At 39.8% G+C, this 21,197-nt stretch overlaps 2 protein-coding genes across 3 annotated transcripts; one reads left to right on the top strand and one right to left on the bottom strand.

Annotated features, from left to right (window-relative positions):
- Positions 1–389: 389 nt before the first annotated feature.
- Positions 390–11,848, top strand: katnal2 (katanin p60 subunit A-like 2). The gene is made up of 16 exons (XM_055157630.1): positions 390–503; positions 1,197–1,267; positions 2,454–2,620; positions 2,912–2,948; positions 3,080–3,173; positions 3,253–3,336; positions 4,256–4,321; positions 4,414–4,491; positions 5,396–5,494; positions 5,747–5,810; positions 5,892–6,010; positions 6,132–6,223; positions 6,561–6,671; positions 10,034–10,199; positions 11,298–11,400; positions 11,484–11,848. The coding sequence occupies exons 1-16, from the start codon at positions 450–452 to the stop codon at positions 11,621–11,623; spliced, it is 1,545 nt and encodes a 514-aa protein (XP_055013605.1). The 5' UTR covers positions 390–449; the 3' UTR covers positions 11,624–11,848.
- A 17-nt stretch (positions 11,849–11,865) lies between these two features.
- Positions 11,866–19,544, bottom strand: LOC110168933 (probable 2-ketogluconate reductase). 2 transcript variants are annotated; one of them, XM_020934429.2, is made up of 7 exons: positions 19,434–19,544; positions 16,583–16,958; positions 14,737–14,908; positions 13,869–14,047; positions 12,791–12,887; positions 12,504–12,581; positions 11,866–12,107 (listed from the first exon to the last, which is right to left on the bottom strand). In XM_020934429.2, exons 2-7 carry the CDS (start codon positions 16,953–16,955, stop codon positions 11,954–11,956), a joined length of 1,053 nt encoding a protein of 350 aa, XP_020790088.1. In that variant the 5' UTR covers positions 16,956–16,958; positions 19,434–19,544; the 3' UTR covers positions 11,866–11,953. The 2 variants fall into 2 exon arrangements, with proteins under 2 accessions (XP_020790088.1, XP_055013606.1); XM_055157631.1 differs by lacking the exons at positions 12,504–12,581; positions 19,434–19,544 and adding an exon at positions 18,828–18,915.
- Positions 19,545–21,197: the final 1,653 nt, after the last annotated feature.

Below are 21,197 nucleotides of genomic sequence, written 5' to 3'. Positions count from 1 at the left end.
ATTGACCTGATTGACAGGTCAATCAGACCCCCAAAAAAAAATATTTTCAAATAAACTCTCACCAGGCGAGAAAATACATTTCTGGGTCTGACTGACCTGCCCCAAGAGAGCGGGAAGGGGAAAAAAATCGGGTATCAAAGTAGTCAGTCTTTGGGTCATCGTTGTTGGGGGTTGTCTTTTTTCCATCTCCATACTTTCTACAAAGACTTCATAGAAAGGGATTTACTGTAATGTGTCGTTTATTTTTTTATTTATTAGTATTTATATTTGTTCATTTATTTATTTTTACATGTACGAAATGTGAGCTTCACTCTCTGCTTTTTCGAAGCTTCACTCCCGCCTAGTGGCTGTAGACGGTATTACATGTGAGTTCAGCGGCTGCAGAAACCCGAGAGACATCGGGGGTAAAAAACACTCAAAACCGGACTGGCCCCCGAACAAATATCACGATGATGGACTTAAATTACCAGTCGATAAAAATAGCGCATCAGGCCAGGGAAGCAGTGAGTACCGAGCTAGTTGGTCGTGTTTTTATTTTCTGTATTTTTTGTTTGTTTGTTTGTGCTGATTCTTGTGAGCCAGGTTGAATCAGCTTTACCTAAAATAAGTTATGTTCAGAACAGCTTTGCTTCTAATCTTAATGTTCTCTTTGCAGATAAAAGTTTTGAGTAAATCTAACCTTTAAACTCTTCATTTCGTGCACTTCTTTCACAGTTAGTTAGCATTTCACTAACACTAGCTTATTCGGCGAGCACAGCGTTCCTGGTTGCCTGGATACGGCTGAACCGCGTGCAGCATCGATCAAGAATCACGAGAGGATGCACTGAGCACTTTGGGATAAAATAATCCAAATTGCCAGTCAGTTATGGGCCAAAAGATTTCTCAGGCAATTAAGGATGCAACGTCTTTAAACCCGAACTCCATTCATGCTTTAGTTGCGTAAACTTTTGACTAAATTGTAGCTTCACTGACTCTTTACTTGGCTGTTCAATCCTTGTTGCTATTGTATTCTAAACACCCAACTCACCTTGATTGTGTGAGTTTCTTGATACTATTGTATTCTATTAAACACCCAACTCACCTTGATTGTGTGAGTTTCTTGATGTAAAGTGCTTCGAGTATCCATAAAGTAGAAAACACTGTACTAAAAATGTCAGTAATGAACATGTATTTTGACATTTGTTTGTATGTTAAAGGAGGAGGAGAGGACAGACACAAGGAGGAAGGGTCTGCTAGTCCTCATCTACCATCACCTCATGAGACAGGGGTAAGCTGTGCAGGGATAAGGTTTATATCCATCTGCATCCTGGGGTTTTTATTGCTGTTATAAATAGACAGGAGGCTAACGCTTAAAATAAGGCTGGAATTGTGCTTAAATTAACAGTATGTATCCTATGCTCTTAATTAATTTAAAAATGTAATTGAGCCTGGGTTGGCAGTACCTTAATCTGCATATAGAGGACACATAGCTCTTTTTCTCATTCTCAGTGTATGGACAGACCATAGCTTGTGTGAAAGCTCAGAACCTCCAGAATTCCCTCCCTGAGCTGCAGAGGCTGCACTAACACTGATTCATGATTGGCTGTAGGTGCTGGAGTTTAGGTAGTGACCATTCAGATCAGAGAGGGGCATTTTAGGTTTAATCCATTGGCAACCCAAATAAGAGACTCATGTCAGGATAGTTGCCTTGAGAAATAAATCATCAAATTATAATCCACAATCCAAAATGGTCACCCAGCTGATTTGGGAACCCCCCATCCCCCCTTGAAGATGTCGTCTTTGGACTGAAGGATGGATAAGAGACATGGGGTGGGAGGAATAGGGTCAAGAGAGCTGACACAGACTGTGGTGTTGGGATGGGCCATAAAAATAGGGCTTCTGGGTAATTGAAGGCGTGGTTGAGATAAGCTGTGGTTGGCTGGAGAGAAGGCTGAGGCGTGGTCCAGCTCCTGAATCTCAGTTAATCATATTATTTCCACTTTAAACAACTTGGCCATCATGCCCAATGTTTTTGGTATTATGAATAAATCGGCATATGGAATTGTTACCAGCTATATACAATGTGATTTCAGCATTATTTGAGTGACAGTGGAGCAGTGCTTTAGTAGTCTGGTTTGTTGTTTGTTGGAGGGGCTGATGGTGCAGATTGGCAGTCTTGCTTCCATCAGTTTGTCCCAAGGCAGCCTTGGCTACTCTAGCAGCTTAACACCACTGAGTTTGGAATTAATAAATAATGACTGCAGTGTAGCGCTTTAAGAGCTTCCAACAAGCCTTTAAAGGACATTTAAAGTATAAGGCATTATGATTACCTGTTATCTGGAGACACAGATAGGTCATGTTTATTAGATTAGATTTCTATGTCTTATTTAGTCAAGAACAAAGGAAAAAAAGACAACAAAAACATCATGGATCCTGGTTCTGTCTGATGATGAATGTGTGTCCCCTATGCCCAGGTACATGGAGGCTGCCCTGGCTCTGGACCAGGAGACAAACCTGGGCCTGAGGAGGTTTGAGGTGTGTGACAACATCGACTTGGAGATGGTGCTGATGGAATATGAGAGCTACCACTATGTCAAGTATCAAAAGTACCCCAAACTCATCAGGAAGGCCACAGAAGCTGGTATGTATGGTGTGTGAGGAGTCTTTTTTCAATATTAGAAGCTAAGTAAGTGAAGTTAATATCCTAGTTTGAGGAAATTTAGGTTAGAAATGTGTGTGTTTGTGTGTGTGTGTGTTCCAGGCAAAGTTGAGAATCAGGCATTCTAGCTTAGGCAAAATGTCCTACTTTGAATAAAAAATGTATAATCTTTATCTGTAACATATACAAACTCACAACATAGGAACCTCCCCTGTTATGGAGTAAGTGTTGGTGAGATCAAATGTATTAAATGTATTTGTATTTGTTTAAAAGGTGAAAACAGATGTGGAAAGCCTGCTGGTGTTAAAAGGTAAGTGGATTCTCTTTATGCCTACTATTATACTATGGAAAACCTCTCAGCTCTCTCTCTTTTATCCACCTTCATTGACCCTATTGTAACTTCACTGACTAATATATTTTTGTTTCACTGTTTTTCTGTAGGATTACCGGCTCAGCATTAAAGCCTCTGTCGAAAACCACATCTTCTCAAGGCCCTAACCCAGGGAAGAAGACTGCAGCCAGTGCACAGCCAAATGTGAGGCAGATATGAATACATTTTACTTTTTGTTTTATATATGTGGCATTTAAAAGTGTGCTTCAAATTTATGCTTCAGGAAAATGGTGTCGATTCTTCTGAGTTTGGTCTCAATGTTTCATCAGTTGGCCATGGTCCCAGCGGTGAGGTGACAAATAAAAAGGTAGGAATGTGGAAATACTATTTAGCAATGGGGAAAACAGCTTCATCAGGTGAAAATGAATAATAATGATTTAAGTATACATTGAAAAATACAAATGGAGTGAACTATGGCATGCCATGTGAGAAGATTAACAATTTCACTTAAGGCGAGATACTGTACGTGAGCATGAGAAAATCGTACATTTAAAGATATCAGTTTTAAACTTCTTCTGTAGTTTACTCACATGAGTGTCAGAAAAATGTACTGCAAGATTTTCATCATTTGCCATTTTTGTAGAACTATAAAAAGGTATTTATGTGTAAAACAGCCAAAACCGACAATTTTTAGAACATATGAATCTCAAAAATAGATGGAGTCAGGTTAAAATTTCTTGATTAATTTTGTTGTAACATTATACTTATTTAGCATTTGAGTAAACTGGAGTCAAAACTTTAATAAATCAGACTTTGAATTAATTGTAAAAGATTGGAAAGTGTATGTTTGTAGGTGCTACTGAAAGGGGTGATCCATATGACACAAACTCTATGGCTGTAAGTAAATTAAGTTACATATTAACACATCTTTTGGTGCAAAGTGGACAGTTTAATGGTTTCCATGTGCCAGCTTGTTTGCTGAGAGACCCAACTCACCATGAAAACACAAAAAAAAAAAAAAAGTTTTGAAGTGTTTCCCCTTAAGTGCATATAAAAGGGAGGTCAATCCATCTCTGAACAGAAACTGTACTGTCGCCCATTCACAGCTCCATCCTCAAACCCAAAACAAAGAATACAATAGGGCTTGTTAGTGTTAGCTTCTGCCTTCAGACACATATTTAAGTCAGTGAATAACTCTTAATATCATTATGTTATCTATACATTTGAGTGAAATAAGTAGACCTGTCATATCGACATTTTTTAACACTTTTTTTTTTTGTTCCCAGGGAAAGGCTGGTGATGGCCGAAGCGGTGTAGAGAGTGGGAAAGGCATTAGTGACACAGAACATATGGTATTCAATCACAATATGACGTATATTAAAGCTAGTATAAAGTGCTTACCTAAAACATGACACTGAATTCAAACCTTTCCATAATGACACAGGAGCGTTTGCTAAAACCTCTCAGTGGATTCTCAGGGATAACTGGAGAAATGAGAGAACTCGCTACCATCATTAGTAGGGTAAATATAATATTTCACAGATATAATTTTCTTTTATTTATTGTATAGAACAAATGCCCTTTCTATTCTATTGAATTAAATGGGAGATATTCTCATGTCTAGGGTGAACAGAGCTCTGTGTCCCCTGTCTCAGGAGTTTTATCCAAAACCAGTGATTTATTCTAGTATTAATACAAGAAATGTCTCAGGTGTCCCTATTTTGACCAATTTGATATGAGGAAATAGTAAAGGGTGTGATATATTGTAATCTGTTAAGTTAAAATACAGAAAACTCTGCTTGAAAATGAGCACAAGGCAAAAAATGCACCAACAGAAGTCCCTCAGATTATATACTGACCCACAAATCAAGAATGGACAATGTTACACATTATTTTCACAATTTTATTTATACCAACCATCCCAACCTGGGTGTGTCCCAGTCTTTTATTTTGAAAATCTGGTCACTCTAACTTAGAGGTAATGCAATACTGCAGAATATTACATTGAGTTGTACTGAGCCTTACCCTCATACTGTATAAAGAAGTGGACTAACATTGACTGAAATATCAGATTCTGTGCATTCTTTAACATTTTGTCCTTCAAATTACATAAACATCAACGTAAATGAGATGTTAAGTCCCGACAGTTTGTACTTCTACTCAAGTAACATAATATGAAGTAACATTACTCTTACTGGAGTCCATTTTCAACTGCTCTACCCACCTCTGAACATACACTGCGATATTTAGCCTGAGCACAAGGGAGCAGCACAAATCCTTTCCGAAAATGAATTGACTTACTGTATAAATTAATCTCTATGTTTTGTCTATTTCCCTTATGCTCTGCTCCATTCTAAAGGACACCTATTTAGGCACCCCATCCAGTGACCTAACCTTCTGCGTACCTGTGTGTGTGTCCCTCTTAGGACATCTATTTGCACAGCCCAAACGTGCGCTGGGAGGACATCATCGGGCTGGAAGACGCTAAACGATTAGTCAAAGAGGCCGTCGTCTACCCTATTAAGGTACGTATGCAATTTCAACATTTGGCTCGCTTAGATTCTGAATACATCACCTTTAGCCATTTTTTCATCATTAAAAACATAGACCTAGATTAATACGAGCCCTTTAATGCCGTATTGTGGAGTATTCTAAGCAAAGCTTGGGCATAACATTTCCACAGAGGCAAGCAGGTGGTGGACTTTTAATAAAAAACACTGAATGTACAAAATCTTCTATGAATATGCATATGACATGTAACATCTTTGTCTCTACAGTACCCTCAGTTATTTACTGGGATTTTGTCACCATGGAAGGGCCTGCTGCTCTATGGACCCCCAGGTATTTCATTTACCACATTAGGCAGTAAAATATATTGTTACTTAGAATATTTTGTCTACATATTTCTGGTCTATTACGCAGGTACAGGGAAGACTATGCTGGCCAAGGCTGTGGCTACAGAGTGCAAGACCACCTTCTTCAACATCTCTGCCTCCAGCATCGTCAGCAAGTGGAGAGGAGACTCAGAGAAACTAGTCCGGGTATGTACCAACTAAATATTATATTAGATGTGTAGAGGTTTGTTTCTTGAGCAGTTACATAACTTTTAGAAGAAACTGCACTTGTAGTAGTAGTTTTGGTACAAATGCTCTTTCTGTGCAGGTATTGTTTGAGCTGGCCAGGTATCACGCTCCATCCACGATCTTCCTGGATGAACTGGAGTCCGTGATGAGTCAGAGAGGGTCAATTATGGGGTACGTAAATCTTAAAGAAGAAATTATTCTTTTTTGTAGATATTTAGTTTTAACACTATAACACACATAAATTATGAGTTTACATTTGTTCATTACATTACATGAGTTCGTTACATTTGTTCATTGTAATTATCAGTATTGATCTAAGACCGACATTTTCTGAGCACTCCTGCCCCAAATACAGCTCAATACAGGATTACTCAATGAAAATAAAATAAATAAATAATAGAAAATGATGAATTCCATTGTCCTACTACTCAGGTTAAGGTATACTTTATTCACAGCTCTTGTGAGGAAAATTCCTGTCTGGTGCCATAAAATGTGTGTTGTTTTCCAGAGGGGAGCATGAAGGCAGTCGCAGGATGAAGACTGAGCTTCTGGTTCAGATGGACGGACTGGCCAGATCAGACGACCTGGTGTTTGTGCTGGCTGCCTCCAACCTGCCCTGGTAAATCAGTGCATTATGTAGACATTTAGATTTAGATATTGTGAGGCAGTTAGCACTTTCACCTGACAGCAAGAAGGTCCTGGGCTCGACTTCAATTTATTGTCGAGTGTGTAAGTTCGGTCTGTCCGTGCCTGTGTAGATTTCCTCTGGGTCCTTTTGTTTTTTCTGTCACTAAATAAATAAACAATATGGTCCCCTGGGGTCAGGACTTAGCCTGATTCATTAGCCACTTTCACTTCATGGAAACCATCTGACCTCGCAGCATTAGAATTTGTTAGCTCAATGGTAGGCGGGTACTTCTTTTATTTAAACAATCGCTGTGTAGTAACGTATGTGATGAGCCGCTAACGGGGCTAACTGGTATATTAAGCTTTTTCCAAATGCAAATAATGTCTTTCCCCTTGATAAAATTCACCAAACATTCTCTTTGTTTCGGCTTTAAATCCTCGATCATTGCCAACGCAGAATGTATCTCTTCACTGATTGGTTGGTGTCCAGACTCTCACTTCTGGGGTTCTTGCAAACCGTCTAGTGTATTCGATTCCCGATCTAGTCACTGGAGAGAAATTAAATTGAGCGGACTCCCCATCCATCCATCCATTTTCGTCCGCTTATCCGGGGCCGGGTCGCGGGGGGGAGCAGCCTAAGCAGGGACTCCCAGACTTCCTTCACCCCAGACACGTCCTCCAGCTCCTCCGGGGGGACCCCGAGGCGTTCCCAGGCCAGCCGAGAGACATAGTCCCTCCAGCGTGTCCTGGGTCTTCCCCGGGGCCTCCTCCCGGCGGGACATGCCCGGAACACCTCCCGAGGGAGGCGCCCAGGAGGCATCCGGAACAGATGCCCCAGCCACCTCAACTGGCTCCTCTCGACGTGGAGGAGCAGCGGCTCTACTCCGAGCTCCTCCTGTGTGACTGAGCTCCTCACCCTATCTCTAAGGGAGCGCCCAGCCACCCTGCGGAGGAAACTCATTTCGAGCGCTTGTATCCGCGATCTCGTCCTTTCGGTCACTACCCAGAGCTCATGACCATAGGTGAGAGTAGGAACGAAGACTGACCGGTAAATCGAGAGCTTCGCCTTTCGACTCAGCTCCCTCTTCACCACAACGGTCCGATACAGCGACCGCATCACTGCCGAAGCTGCACCGATCCGCCTGTCAATCTCACGTTCCGTCCTTCCCTCACTCGTGAACAAGACCCCGAGATACTTGAACTCCTCCACTTGAGGCAAAGACTCCCCACCCACCCGGAGAGGGCAAGCCACCTTTTTCCGGTCGAGAACCATGGCCTCGGACTTGGAAGAGCTGATCTTCATCCCAGCCGCTTCACACTCGGCTGCAAACCGCCCCAGTGCACACTGCAGGTCCTGGCTCGATGAAGCCAACAGAACAACATCGTCCGCAAACAGCAGAGATGAAATCCTGTGGTCCCCAAACCGGACCCCCTCCGGCCCCTGACTGCGCCTAGAAATTCTGTCCATAAATACAATGAACAGAACCGGTGACAAAGGGCAGCCCTGGCGGAGTCCAACATGCACCGGGAACAGGTCTGACTTACTGCCGGCAATGCGAACACAGCTCCTGCTCCGGTCATACAGGGACCGGACCGCCCTTAGCAAAGGGCCCCGGACCCCATACTCCCAGAGCACCCCCCACAGGACACCACGAGGGACACGGTCAAATGCCTTCTCCAGATCCACAAAACACATGTGGACTGGTTGGGCAAACTCCCATGAACCCTCGAGCACCCGATGGAGAGTGTAGAGCTGGTCCAGTGTTCCACGGCCAGGACGAAAACCACACTGCTCCTCCTGGATCCGAGGTTCGACTATCGGCCGGATTCTCCTCTCCAGTACCCTGGCATAGACCTTACCGGGAAGGCTGAGAAGTGTGATCCCCTATAGTTGGAACACACCCTCCGGTCCCCCTTCTTATACAGAGGGACCACCACCCCGGTTTGCCAGTCCAGAGGCACTGTCCCCGACCGCCACGCGATGTTGAAGAGGCGTGTCAGCCAAGAGAGCCCCACAACATCCAGAGACTTCAGGTACTCAGGACGGATCTCATCCAACCCCGGAGCCTTGCCACCAAGGAGCTTGCCAACCACCTCAGTGACTTCGGCCAGGGTGATGGATGAGTCCCCCAGCCTCGGCCTCCTCCTCGGAGGACGTGACGGTGGGATTGAGGAGATCCTCAAAGTATTCCTTCCACCGCCGGACAACGTCCCCAGTCGAGGTCAACAGCTCTCCCCCCGCACTGTAAACAGTGTTGGTGAAGAACTGCTTTCCCCTCCTGAGGCGCCGGACGGTTTGCCAGAATCTCTTTTGAGGCCGTCCGATAGTCCTTCTCCATGGCCTCCCCGAACTCCTCCCAGCTCCGAGTTTTTGCCTCCGCGACCACACGGGCTGCAGCACGCTTGGCCCGCCGGTACCCGTCAGCTGCCTCAGGAGTCCCCCGAGCCAGCAAGGCCCGATAGGACTCCTTCTTCAGCTTGACAGCATCCCTTACTTCCGGTGTCCACCACCGGGTTCTGGGGTTGCCGCCGCGACAGGCACCACAGACCTTACGCCCACAGCTCCGAGCAGCCGCATTGACAATAGAGGCCGGCCAGCGGACTCCCCTGAAAAAGAAATTCCTAAAGGGCCCATTTTACGCTATTTTCTGATCTCGGTTATAATGTAGTTTTCTAGGCTGAGTTCTTCTCTCGGACAAAAAACACTCTGTTCCACCTTGTGAAGTTACATGGTAATACAGGAAGTGCTCCACTGTGTTTTTTAAACTACATTTGTCCTCACTAGAATCATTTACATGATTTCAGCCCTGGAATTGCCAATCTCTATGTAACTAAAATTAAAAGGAGCTGTTAACAAGAAAACTAACACTTCATGACAGGAACAGAGCATTTTGAGCTCTAGACAGAAGCAGACAGATGTAAAAATAAAGGGTTGCTCAAATTTGTATAAACGAAACAAAACACAACTCCCAAATGTATTTTCATGAGGTAACATTACAGCATTACTAAAACAATTGCTAAAACAATTAATATAGGACATTTAACTCAACGGTGAATGTGAATTAACACAAAGACACCTGCTGGCTAAAGTAGTAACTACAATGTATTTTATCTACATTTTTGAAGTGTAGTCACGAATTCTGTTGTTGTGTCCTTTGGCAAGACACCTCTGGCACAGGACTGACCCCAGCAGCAGTAAAATTCATTATGCTGAGGCTGAGGCTTTCACACACTGTGGGTCAATGCAATTTTGGAGTTGTTCTTGAAAAACAGAAGCATTTATCTACACACATTACAGACTGATCAATGATCATGATAATAAATAGATTTGACTCTTTTTGGTGTTGTGTTCAGGGAGTTGGACCATGCGATGCTCAGGAGGCTGGAGAAGAGGATTCTGGTGGGCCTCCCCTCTGCCCCAGCACGACAGGCTATGGTCTCACACTGGCTGCCCCCACTTCGCTCCACACAGGGAGGCGTGGAACTGCGCACTCAGCTCGACTATCAAACACTCGCCAAGGTCAGTCGCACAAAAGGAATCAAACACTGCTCATTTACTTGTGCATAACTTTAAAAAATATTCAATGCTAATACAGAATGTACAGACACAACCATTGATTCCAGTGATCTAACATACATTAATAATAATGATTCATATTATAATAATCAAATAATTTATATTTTAATTAGCTTTTTAAAATATATATATTTAAGTTTTGTTTGGTTGAACGGTAAAGGGCCTATATTATGCTATTTTTTGATCTGTTATAATGTTTTTTCCTCATCAAAATCATAATCATATAAATCCAGCATAATTATGCAGAGTTTTTCTCTCAAAATAGAAAACACTTTGTTCCACATTGTGATGTCGTTTGTGTGATATGCATATGGTAATACTGTGTTTTTAACTCCATAAACTCCAAACACAAAAATAATTTTAGATCATTTGCAAAGATTACATGTGGAAACTTGTAGAAGAGCATAACTCTAAAATAGTATACACTAAGCAAACAACTATTAAACATGCAGTATTTAAAGGCGACATAAAAATTTCACTTCTCTGAACTTTTTAGTATTGCATTAAAGGTAAAGGAAACAGGGTAGACACTACAGGCAGCAATACATTTTGATTATGGGAACTGTATTCTTATGCATTTTATTGGCGGGCCTTAGAACAGAAATTAGAAATCGTCTTGTGGGTCAGTAGAAATGATCTCAGGTGCCTCATTTGGCCCCCAGGCAGCAAATTTGAGACCCCGGTTTTAGGGGTTACTTCTGAACCAAAGACAATAGGAGCTGTTAACTTGAAAATGACTGTTTCATGGCATCACGAGGTGGAACAGAGGTTGTAGATTTGGTGTCAAATTAAATCGATATATAAAACAACAAAATTGTTATGAGTGATGAGAAGTCTTGACAGACTGGATTACCTTAAATCTCAGCTTTATACATTGCACCTAATGATAAAATATAAGACACTGATTTGATCTGTAACTTATTTTTCACTCAAACTGTTACTTTTGCACTTTTAATTCTCAACTCTCAAAATAAACTCAAACACAGCCATAATAAATAAATAAAAAAAACTACATTTTATTATTGTGTCATTTTCTTGTAGGAGTTGGAGGGTTACTCTGGCTCTGATATCACTTTGGTTTGTAAGGAGGCTGCTATGAGACCTGTGCGGAAGATCTTTGACGCTCTCGAGTCCATTCACAATGGTGAGAACTACATATTACACATCTACTATTAGCTATATTTATATTAAATATATAAAAAAAAAAACATGCTGATTCCTCCTCAGGCGATACAAATACTCCTGCCATCTGCTTGGACACTGTGACTACGGCTGATTTCATGGAAGTTCTCGCCCACACCAAACCCTCAGCCAGGAGCCTCATGGACAAATACACAGCCTGGGAAGGAGAGTACAAGTCTGTGTAGTGACAAGGACTGGTTGCAAAAGTGTCAATGGTGTTCAGTAGTGTTCAGGAAAAAAAAGAGCTCTTTGGGTGTTCCACAAAATTTCTACGTCATAGGCTAAAAAGTGACTATATTTAGACTTATGTTGAGAGCTTGACAAAGCCTGCCTGCTCATGCTGCCATCTTGGATCAACACTTTGCTTTTATGTTATGACTTTTTAGTGTTATTTACTCATCAAGTTTGTAGTTATCATCGACTCACATTGAAGTATTATTTTTATTGTTCACATTTCTGTCTTGTTAAATAATACATCAACATTTCTCATTAAAAGAGGTGATTTACTGATTTCATCAAGGCTGGACTTCATTTGGGATCTGTTGGCCTTGTACAGCGGCAACTCCATTGTCTACCATCGTTTGCACCATCTTCACTATCGTGGCAGCCGTGTCTGTCCCAGAGTGGGGCGTGATGATGACATTTGGCAGATGCAGAAGAGGGTGATCTCTAGAGAAAAAAAAATTAATAACAGAAACCATGAAAATGTTAAATATGTACACTTCCAGTCAAAAGTATGGACATGTGGACACAGATGTGTTTTTCTGTTTTTATATACATACAGAAGACATAAAAAAGTAAAGAAAAATAACTAAGTAAGTAAATAACTCTTAAATAACTTCAAAAAAGCAAAGGGTGGTTAATTTGAGGACTTTGTTATAAAATATAAATAAAAATATAACAAAAAAATATTTATTAGTTATTTCACTTTTTTCTTTTGCCGCATAACTTATCTTATTTCATATATCTGATGTGTTCCGTCTGTATATCAAATGTATAAAGTAGTAAACATAGAAATAAACACTGAATCAGGGGATGAGTCCAAACTTTTGACTGGTAGTATACCTGGTCCTCAGTAGTGTACAGGCGGGAATGATGGTATAGAAGTCCTTTCTGGAATTCAAGAGTAGCTGACAAATAATTCTGTAAATAATCAAGATTTTTCAGTTCCTTTTAATTGTAAAAGCTACAAATAATAATAGTAGTTTGAAAATTCCCAACATTTCTGAGTTAATGTCCCTGTTGTAAATTTTCAGGGAATTTTCTGTCCCTTTGCAACCCTAACTACAAATGCTAATATTTATTTATACTGTCTGTTTATTGTTACTCTGTGTATTCGTGGTTTCTGTTACCTCGGTAAAGGCTCTGGGTAGGTCACATCCAACGCTGCTGCTCGTATTGTCCTATTCTGTAGTGCTTCGACTAAGGCGTCTTGGTCCACAACACGGCCTGATAAAAGCCACAACAGGCACAACTGTATAAGGTTTGTGTTTTTTTTTTTTTTAAAGGTGTACTATGTAACTTCCTGGTTGGGGGTCTGTCACCTGCTTGTTTCTATGGATATGTCATTGCCCTGTCTGGAATGTTCCACAATGTGACATTTAACAGCTCTACCTTACGTTTATTCAGTTACAGGTGGGTTTATAGCTTTAAAATACCTAGAAAAACAGGCATTCTGACAGTGGGGTTGCCTCTCCACAGATCTGACCTAGAATTTTGTCTGTTTTGGTTTCAATGATCATGGGAAGGTTTAAAGTCATACTGTGAAACATTCCAGACTTTAAATTCAAAAGGAAGAATGTGTAACCTGACAATTGACAGTAGTGCGTTTATCCATCCATACCACGCACTATCCATCTCTATTAATTATATTTAAATATAATAGCTGGTGTGTTAAACATGTGAATGAAACAAAAAAACTCTGGGTATGTTTGTGATAAAGAAACAACATTATAACATAAATCAGAAATAATAATAATAATAATGCATCAGTTTTATAATGCTTTTTGGACACTCAAAGATGCTTTACTGAGCATTATTCATTCACTCCATCCTTTGTGGTGGTAAGCTACTATTGTAGCTGCCCTGGGGCAGACTGACGGAAGCGAGGCTGCCTATCTGGGCCCTCGGTCCCTCCAGCCAACATCAACACTCACGCACACACCACTTTCATACTAGGCAATGTCGGTGAAGTTTCTTGCCAAAGGACAACAACAGTTTTTATGACTGTCACCCCACTGTGGCACCTGATTTTCCCAGTGGTCTCCCATCCAAGTACTAACCAGGCCCAGTCCTGCTGAGCTTGTGAGATCTGACAGGATCAGGCTTTGACAAACTGGTTAGGCCACATACCATGGCCATGATCAAATAGTGTAATATGGGCCCTAGATTCTCATCGTTCTAAAACTCATGGTGGAAGTTTTCACTGACCTCGGCTGATGTTGACCAGCGTTGCCGTGGGTTTCATGAGGGAGAGCTCTTTGTGCCCGATGAGCCCTGTGGTTTCTGGGGTCAGGTTCACCGCCAGCACCACAAAGTCAGCCTCTCTGAGCAGCTCCTCCTTGTTTTTAAAGTACACAGCTCCTACAGCCTGTTCATCTTCATACGACCTGACAAAAAACACCATGTCCATAATATTACAGGAGCATAGTTTTGATTCGTAAGTCCTAGTTTATGCAGGTTGATACGACGATGTAGTGTAAGATTGGACTATGGTATGACACTTAGGGCTGCATGGATCAATTCTGTCATGTAGCCCTGACTAATGCACCTTACAAAATATCACTGACTTGAAAAGCCTTTTTTTAAAAACTGTATTGCATAATATGTACATATTATATTTTACACTACTTCTTGTTTTTCTAGTTTTTCTTTGGATAGACTTCTATTTTGCCAATTTTGATGAGAAGTTTGAGGACAGACTATAGACACTCGTAAGAATGATCAACTATAAACATTCATATTCAGCAGTTGTGTGTAGATTTACTGCAGCCTACAGCCAGCTCATGGTGTCGTCAACATTTCCTGAAAAGCTAAACTAGAGGCTTTATTTGAAAATCAACACCTAATCTCCTGTGAATGATCGTATTAATCACAGACTATGTGCTTAAATCAGTGTTGTATTATTTCTGGAGTTATAAGACAATCTAAAAATAGTATTATATTAATATATGAGGAAAGAAATAAGCAGATTTGAGTGTTTGTAGTTTTTTCAAACTAATTTGGGTGCTTTCTCACAACTATGAACCTCATGTATTTACAAACTAATAAAAAGTGTATAATATCAGTGTCCTTTTACCGTCTATTTCTGTTGTGGTACAAAATCTTCATATCAAATCCTCTTCCTCTTTGAGCGATTTTGAATCCAATGTGCCCCATCCCAATAATACCGAGTGTGGAGCCTGTCACCTCAAAACCCATTTGAGTGCGTGGAAATTTAGTCGTGTTTGGGTCTACGCAGATCAGATGACCTGGGAAAGAAACACAAGAACATTAGATAAATGTGCTACATTTCTACATTTTTAAACAGGTACTTTAATACTTTTAGTTAAGTAGACTTTTTCATCTGACTTGAGTATTTTTTTGCTCCTCTGTCTGTACTTATACTTAAGTAACAAAATTGAGTACTTCTTCCACCACTGCATTACATTACTGTGTTTTTTTTAAATAATTGTTGCCTAAGTTGTGTCTCCTAAATCCTTTATGGTTTAGTTGGCTTGACGTCGTTAGCAATTCACAGAAAACAGCATTGGTTAATATTCATTTACAAAGCTGTACTGGAGTAACTTCGCGAATACTTTAGTAATCTCCTGAATATCGGCTCAGGTAGTTACCGGCTTCGCTCCTCTTCATAGTTACAGCTCCATGGTCTTGGAATAATTTACAGAAAGTTCCACAGTATGATATTAAACAGCTCCACCTTACATTTATTCAATCACAGGTGATTTTATGGCAAAGAAATACCTCAAAAAACAGGCATTCTGACTGTGAGCTTCTACACAGATCTGACCTGGTACTTGGTCTAGTTTGGTCTTCATGATGATAGAAAGGTTTAACATCATACTGTGAAACATTCCAGACCATGGAGAAAAGCTTTTGACGGACACTCTACCACAAAAGTTACACTATGCTATCCTGATTCATCAGCCGGTTTCACTCCATGGAAACCTTCTTTTTTATTTAACCAATCGCTGATATTTGGTTGTGACGTATGTAATGCACCAAATCCCGTAGGAACGAGGGCAATAACATCTTTCCCCTTGATAAAATTCACCAAACATTCTCTTTGTTCTGGCTTTAAATCTTCGATCTTGGGAATCGTTGCCAACACAGAATGTATGGCTTCGTCTACATCCATCTTGACGCTTTGTTTACTGTTGTGCTGTACCAGACAGGCGTTTGAGTTTGATGTGATGGCTTCACAGCTCTTCTCTGATTGGCCGTTGCGCGGTCTACAACTTCCGGGATGCTTGCAAACTGTCTACTGCAGGCATGTCCAAACTATGGCCCGGGGGCCAAATGCGGCCCTCAGACAAATTTTTCTTGGCCCTCAGGCTTCCAGGTTAATTGGCCCAAATTGCCTTGCATCAATTAAAAATTTACATTTTACTGCAAGTTTTTTGAAAATCTACCTTGATAAAGCCAATATTCAATATTTAGTGTGTGGTTTTAAGGATCTTAGCATGAATAAAGACTGATGGCTCATTTTAACATGTTTAAACATGCACAAATTTCAGTTATTCACTATATTGCGTTCCAGTCTACGGCCCTCGATCGACCCTCTGCTTCATCTGTGTTTAGATATGTGGCCCTTGATGAAAAAAGTTTGGACACCCCTGGTCTAGTGTATTCCGATTCCTGACCTAGTCGCTGAAGAGAAATTAAATCGAGCGGAGTCAGTAGGTGGCCCCAGCCTGGCTAACACAATGCACCTTTAAACTGGAATCTATGGTGTCACTTGATAAGTTCAAGAAAATTGTGAGAAAAGTGCAGTGACTGAGACATGAGATGCAAACGGTTTTATAATGTGATACTTTGTGATTTTACTATTTTGTACTGATTATTTTTTTAAAAGAGAGTCTGAATCTCAATGGAAACTCCTGGTTAAATAAAAGTAAATTAAATAAAAGTAAAATAAAAGTTACCTTCTACAATCCTGCGTGCGGATGCCAGGAGCAGGCCCATTGCCATGTCAGCTGTAGCGTTACTGACCACATGAGGCGTATTACTCACTCTTATGCCCAGACTCTTTAGATGGGCGATGTCCAAATGGTCAATGCCCACTCCTCCATTGGCGATTAACTTTAAGGCTGGTAGTGAACTAATGAGAGATGGCTCAATTTGAGGCTTATTGTCCCACAGAAACACAACTTGGATCTTGGAGCTGAGAGAGGGGTTTTGGAGAAATTCTTGATGAGTGATAATCTGGAAATGTTGCTTCATAATGTCAACAGCTTCTTGGATGAAACCCTCTCCACCAACTTCTGAGATGAGAGCACAGGGTTTGTCCTGAGCCATTGCCTTTGCACACAAAAATCAATATATTATTATCAAATGCTCACATACTGATACAGAAAAACATGAGTAGACGCTACATCCTGAAAAAGCTCAGATCTTTCAATGTGCGCAGCAAGTTACTGGAGATCTTCTACCAGTCTGTGGTGGCAGCGTCCTGGACTTTTCTGTGGTCAGGAACATTGGGCCGACTGACAAACAGATCCATAAAACTGGTCACGTGATCGGCTGTGAGCTGGAGATTTTTGTCACAGTGAGGAACAGGAGGACACTGGACAAACTGCTCTCCATCATGGACACTCCTGCTCACCCACTGCACCAGACTATAGAGAGACAGATAATACTTTCTACAACTGTACAACAACTCACCCACAGCACCAGACTATAGAGGGACAGAGGAGCTCATTGTCCGTCAGGCTCCAACAGCTCCACTCAGTGAGAGATACAGGACTACATTCATACTATAACACTCCCTACAACTGTACAATACCTCACACTTATGTAACAGATAACCCTATGTCCTGTCAGTCATTATTTCATTTTTGCACTGTTTTTCTTAAGACCTCTTCTGTATAAAGCTGAGATATTTTTATTATTTGTTTCTATATTTTATTTTGATTTGTACATTTACATTTATAATTATGCCTTATTTGACATCAGTCTCTATTTCTGCTATTTATTTAGAATGTATTATACCATTCATATGTTTCTCTTTGTTATTATAATATGCTGTGAGCTGCTGTGTCCAAATAATTTGCCTTGTGGATCAATCAAGTTAGTCTAAATCTAAGTCTAACTCAGTACTTTTTTTTTTATTCTTGTGTATTGCATCTGTAGCCTAATTGTACAAACTCATCTTCAGAACCTGACATTGACGGAAAAGTGACAGCATTAAATGTGTCTGGTGGAGCTTCTGCCATGTTATTATTTGCCTGGAATGTTCCACAGTATGGCATTAAACTGATCCATCTCAGTGTAGACAAGTGAAATCACCAGGTCAATTTCCAGGTCAGATCTACAGGGAGGGCACATTATCATTTTTAAACATATATAAAATACCTGTTGGATTGGATAGATGCAAAATGGATAAGTTTAGTAATTTCATACCATAGAACATCTTTTTATTATTGCTTTGTACCACATTACCTTTCCCTCTTTCAAACAAACTGGTGACCAAAATACACATCACATAAGAGAAAGCTCACTCGCAGTCAGAGGTGGATGAAGTACTCAATTTTGTCACTTAAGTAAATTTCAGATACAGGGCATTACTCAGTTAAAGTAAAAATATCACATATAAAAATCCACTTAAGTAAAAGTACTGAAGTTTCCATTTGAAAATGCACTTTTAGAGTAAAAGGTAAAGGTACTTCACATAGATTATGAGAACTGTTAAAGTGTTAAATGTAGTGATATTGATCAAGAACTGAGCAGTAACAATGTCTTAATTGTTCTGTGGAACTGTGTGTAAATAATTAGTTTGCTCAAAGCCGGAAGTCCAAACCTTTTTTTCAGGATGTTACCATGAATGGGCTAAAACAACCACTCAAATCACATAAAAAGTACTTTTCAGTCCAGTTAAAAAAAATGTACTGGAGTAGAAAGATATCTGCTCTCAAATGTAAAAGTAAAAAGTATCCACTATAAAATGTACTTAAGTAAAGTACAGATACCTAAAAATTGTACTTAAGTAGAATATGTTTACTTTTGTACTTTGTTACTTTCCACAACTGCTCACAGTGCATGAAGGTTTTTAAGGTAGGCTATATTCAACTTTAACTTTATAACTTTGCCATGATGTGAGTTATTTTAAGCACAAAAACTTCACTGTGAATAGGCTAAATAACTGAGAAAACTTTTAAGACTACTCCTTACCCAGTGAATTTTGTTTTCCCTTTGATGCAGAGCTGTAAAACATGCACTTGCAATAGGTCTTGCATAGTTTTTTAACGCGTTATTTCCAACCCCATAGAGTGCAGAGGATATATGTTTCAACATTTTGGAGCTATAGGTCATTCACTTGTGAATCATTCAACCTGGTAACATGTGACCAGCTGACCATAAACCAGGGGTGGGCAATTATTTTTTCCATGGAGCACCGGGCCAAAATGCTTTTCATGCTACAAAATATTAATTGTATTTCTTTCTAAAAAGCAGTACATAGCATTGTTTTGATAAGATGGTAAGACTGGTAAGAGCATAAGTTATGACTAACCGATGACAAAGTGAGGCTGCCTTATAAAAATGTCATTTAAAAAACACCTCTAAAATAAAAGCAATGCAGCTTTAGTCCATGCATAAGGTAAAATGATAAAATATGTTTATTTTGTAACTCCAAATTATCTTAAACGGGAGCCAACCAAAGAACTGTATATGTATAATGCTCAGGTCCATGCGCTTTGTCTGTGCATATTAAGAGACACAGATTTCCGGCGACCCTAAGTAACAATTATAAACCAATTATAAACCAAATTTACTCACAGATCTTCTTGCAAGTTGCAGCCGGTTACAAGTACACCAGGAGCACTAATTATTTACATTGTTTGTGTTTGTGTAACCCCTTTAACCGGAAGAACTTCAGATTAAAATAACTTTAAAACTAAATTTGCTGTTCGGCCACTAGATGGAGCTAGAGTTCAAACAAACCAAGGGTCCCACAAGAGCACGTGTATAATCCAAAATCATTAATCTGTTAATACACAAATAAAATAATCCAAGCCTCACCAGTTACACATTTTCCTAGAGCTTGTTTTTCACATTTTATTTATTTATTTATTTATGCCTGAAATCCTAGATTAAATTCAAAATGTAAACTTATTTATTGTTTTTTTATTTATTGTTCATGCTATTATTTTGTCGGCATCAATTTAAAGCGAACAACAGCAACATCAACAAATCTGAAAATTAACATATATACATATTTCTAAGATTATTTGCCTTGTCTTTGCTGCATGAATAAAAGGAACAGGAAGAAGATAAATCTTATCCTTGCACAGATCAAAAAATTTAACATTTCATTAATAATCGTTCCCCACCCCATAAACCAAACCACCAGTCACCAGTCAATAATCCATATGCATGTTACAGTATCTCTCTTGTGCTTTCTTTAACTTTAAACATTTTCCTTAGTCACATAGTCCATCATTATTTTATCTTTGTACATTTTTTTGAATTTAAAAACACGGGTGCAACTTTTAAAATCATGATTTAACAAATTCCATATCTTGACTCCGTACACAGAGACACATTTCTGTTTTAATGTCACTTTGGGAAAAAATATTGTCTTCTGTGGTCACAGTCCTTCGAGACAAACATAAAAAGATTTTGTAGAGCTTCAGGTACTATACTGAATTTAATTTCACAACTCACACTGAGCCACCGTTTTAAAAAAGACTGGATTAGGCCCAACATGTGTCTGCAATCTGTGTGTATTATTATAGTCAGAGGGCCAAGCTCTCTGTATGTGATCAACAGCTAAATAAAGACATGCAAGTGCCATCGAGGTGTAAATATTATTGCCTTATATTCCTATATGAACAAAGGGACATGTTGTGAGCGAACATAACGACCTATATACAATGATAGACATGGGGCAGATTAAATATCACAGAGACGCTATTCAATGTTAACAATAAAAAATAAATTTGGCTACTTGTGATACAAACAAACATAACTGCAGATGTGTACAAATACATGAAATAAATAAATACATTCTCTGTCAAAAACGTTTCTCCATTTGTCAGAATTGAATTTCTCCTTTGCTATGTCAAATTTAAAATAACAGTGTCATTAATCTGGCTGAATTTGCATCTGTGCCTAGTTCAAAGGATATTGGCAGCAGATGCAAAGTACACAATATTCCAGTTGGCACAAATATTGCCCTGCATCATTGGCAAGCCTGACCGACTGTAAAGTGTATAATTTCAGGCCTATTGAAACCATAAAAGGCCTTAAATAGAAGAGCAGATGAGTAGCAGAACTTGACTTGAGCATTTTAATTATGTAAAACAAGCCGTAACTGTTGATAGACACTTGCTCTTCAAGGTCACCATGTCAAAGCTTTAGTTTGAGTATAAATTATTGTAAATTTGACTTGAAATGCATTTACTTTTATATCTCTCTGCAGCAGGTTTGTGACTGCAAATATAGAGTCCAATGAATTTTTATCTATTTAGAGGATTTCTCAAATATGTTTATAAGCTTAATTGGTATTATAACTTTGACATGAAAGTTTATTATTAAAAA

This window comes from Boleophthalmus pectinirostris, unplaced genomic scaffold (genome assembly GCF_026225935.1).
Source record: "Boleophthalmus pectinirostris isolate CB_2022bp ecotype Guang Dong unplaced genomic scaffold, ASM2622593v1 HiC_scaffold_21, whole genome shotgun sequence".
NCBI classification, from domain to species: domain Eukaryota; kingdom Metazoa; phylum Chordata; class Actinopteri; order Gobiiformes; family Gobiidae; genus Boleophthalmus; species Boleophthalmus pectinirostris.
The sequence above is the reverse complement of the archived record's forward strand: the minus strand, read 5'-3'. Positions and strand labels throughout refer to the sequence as shown.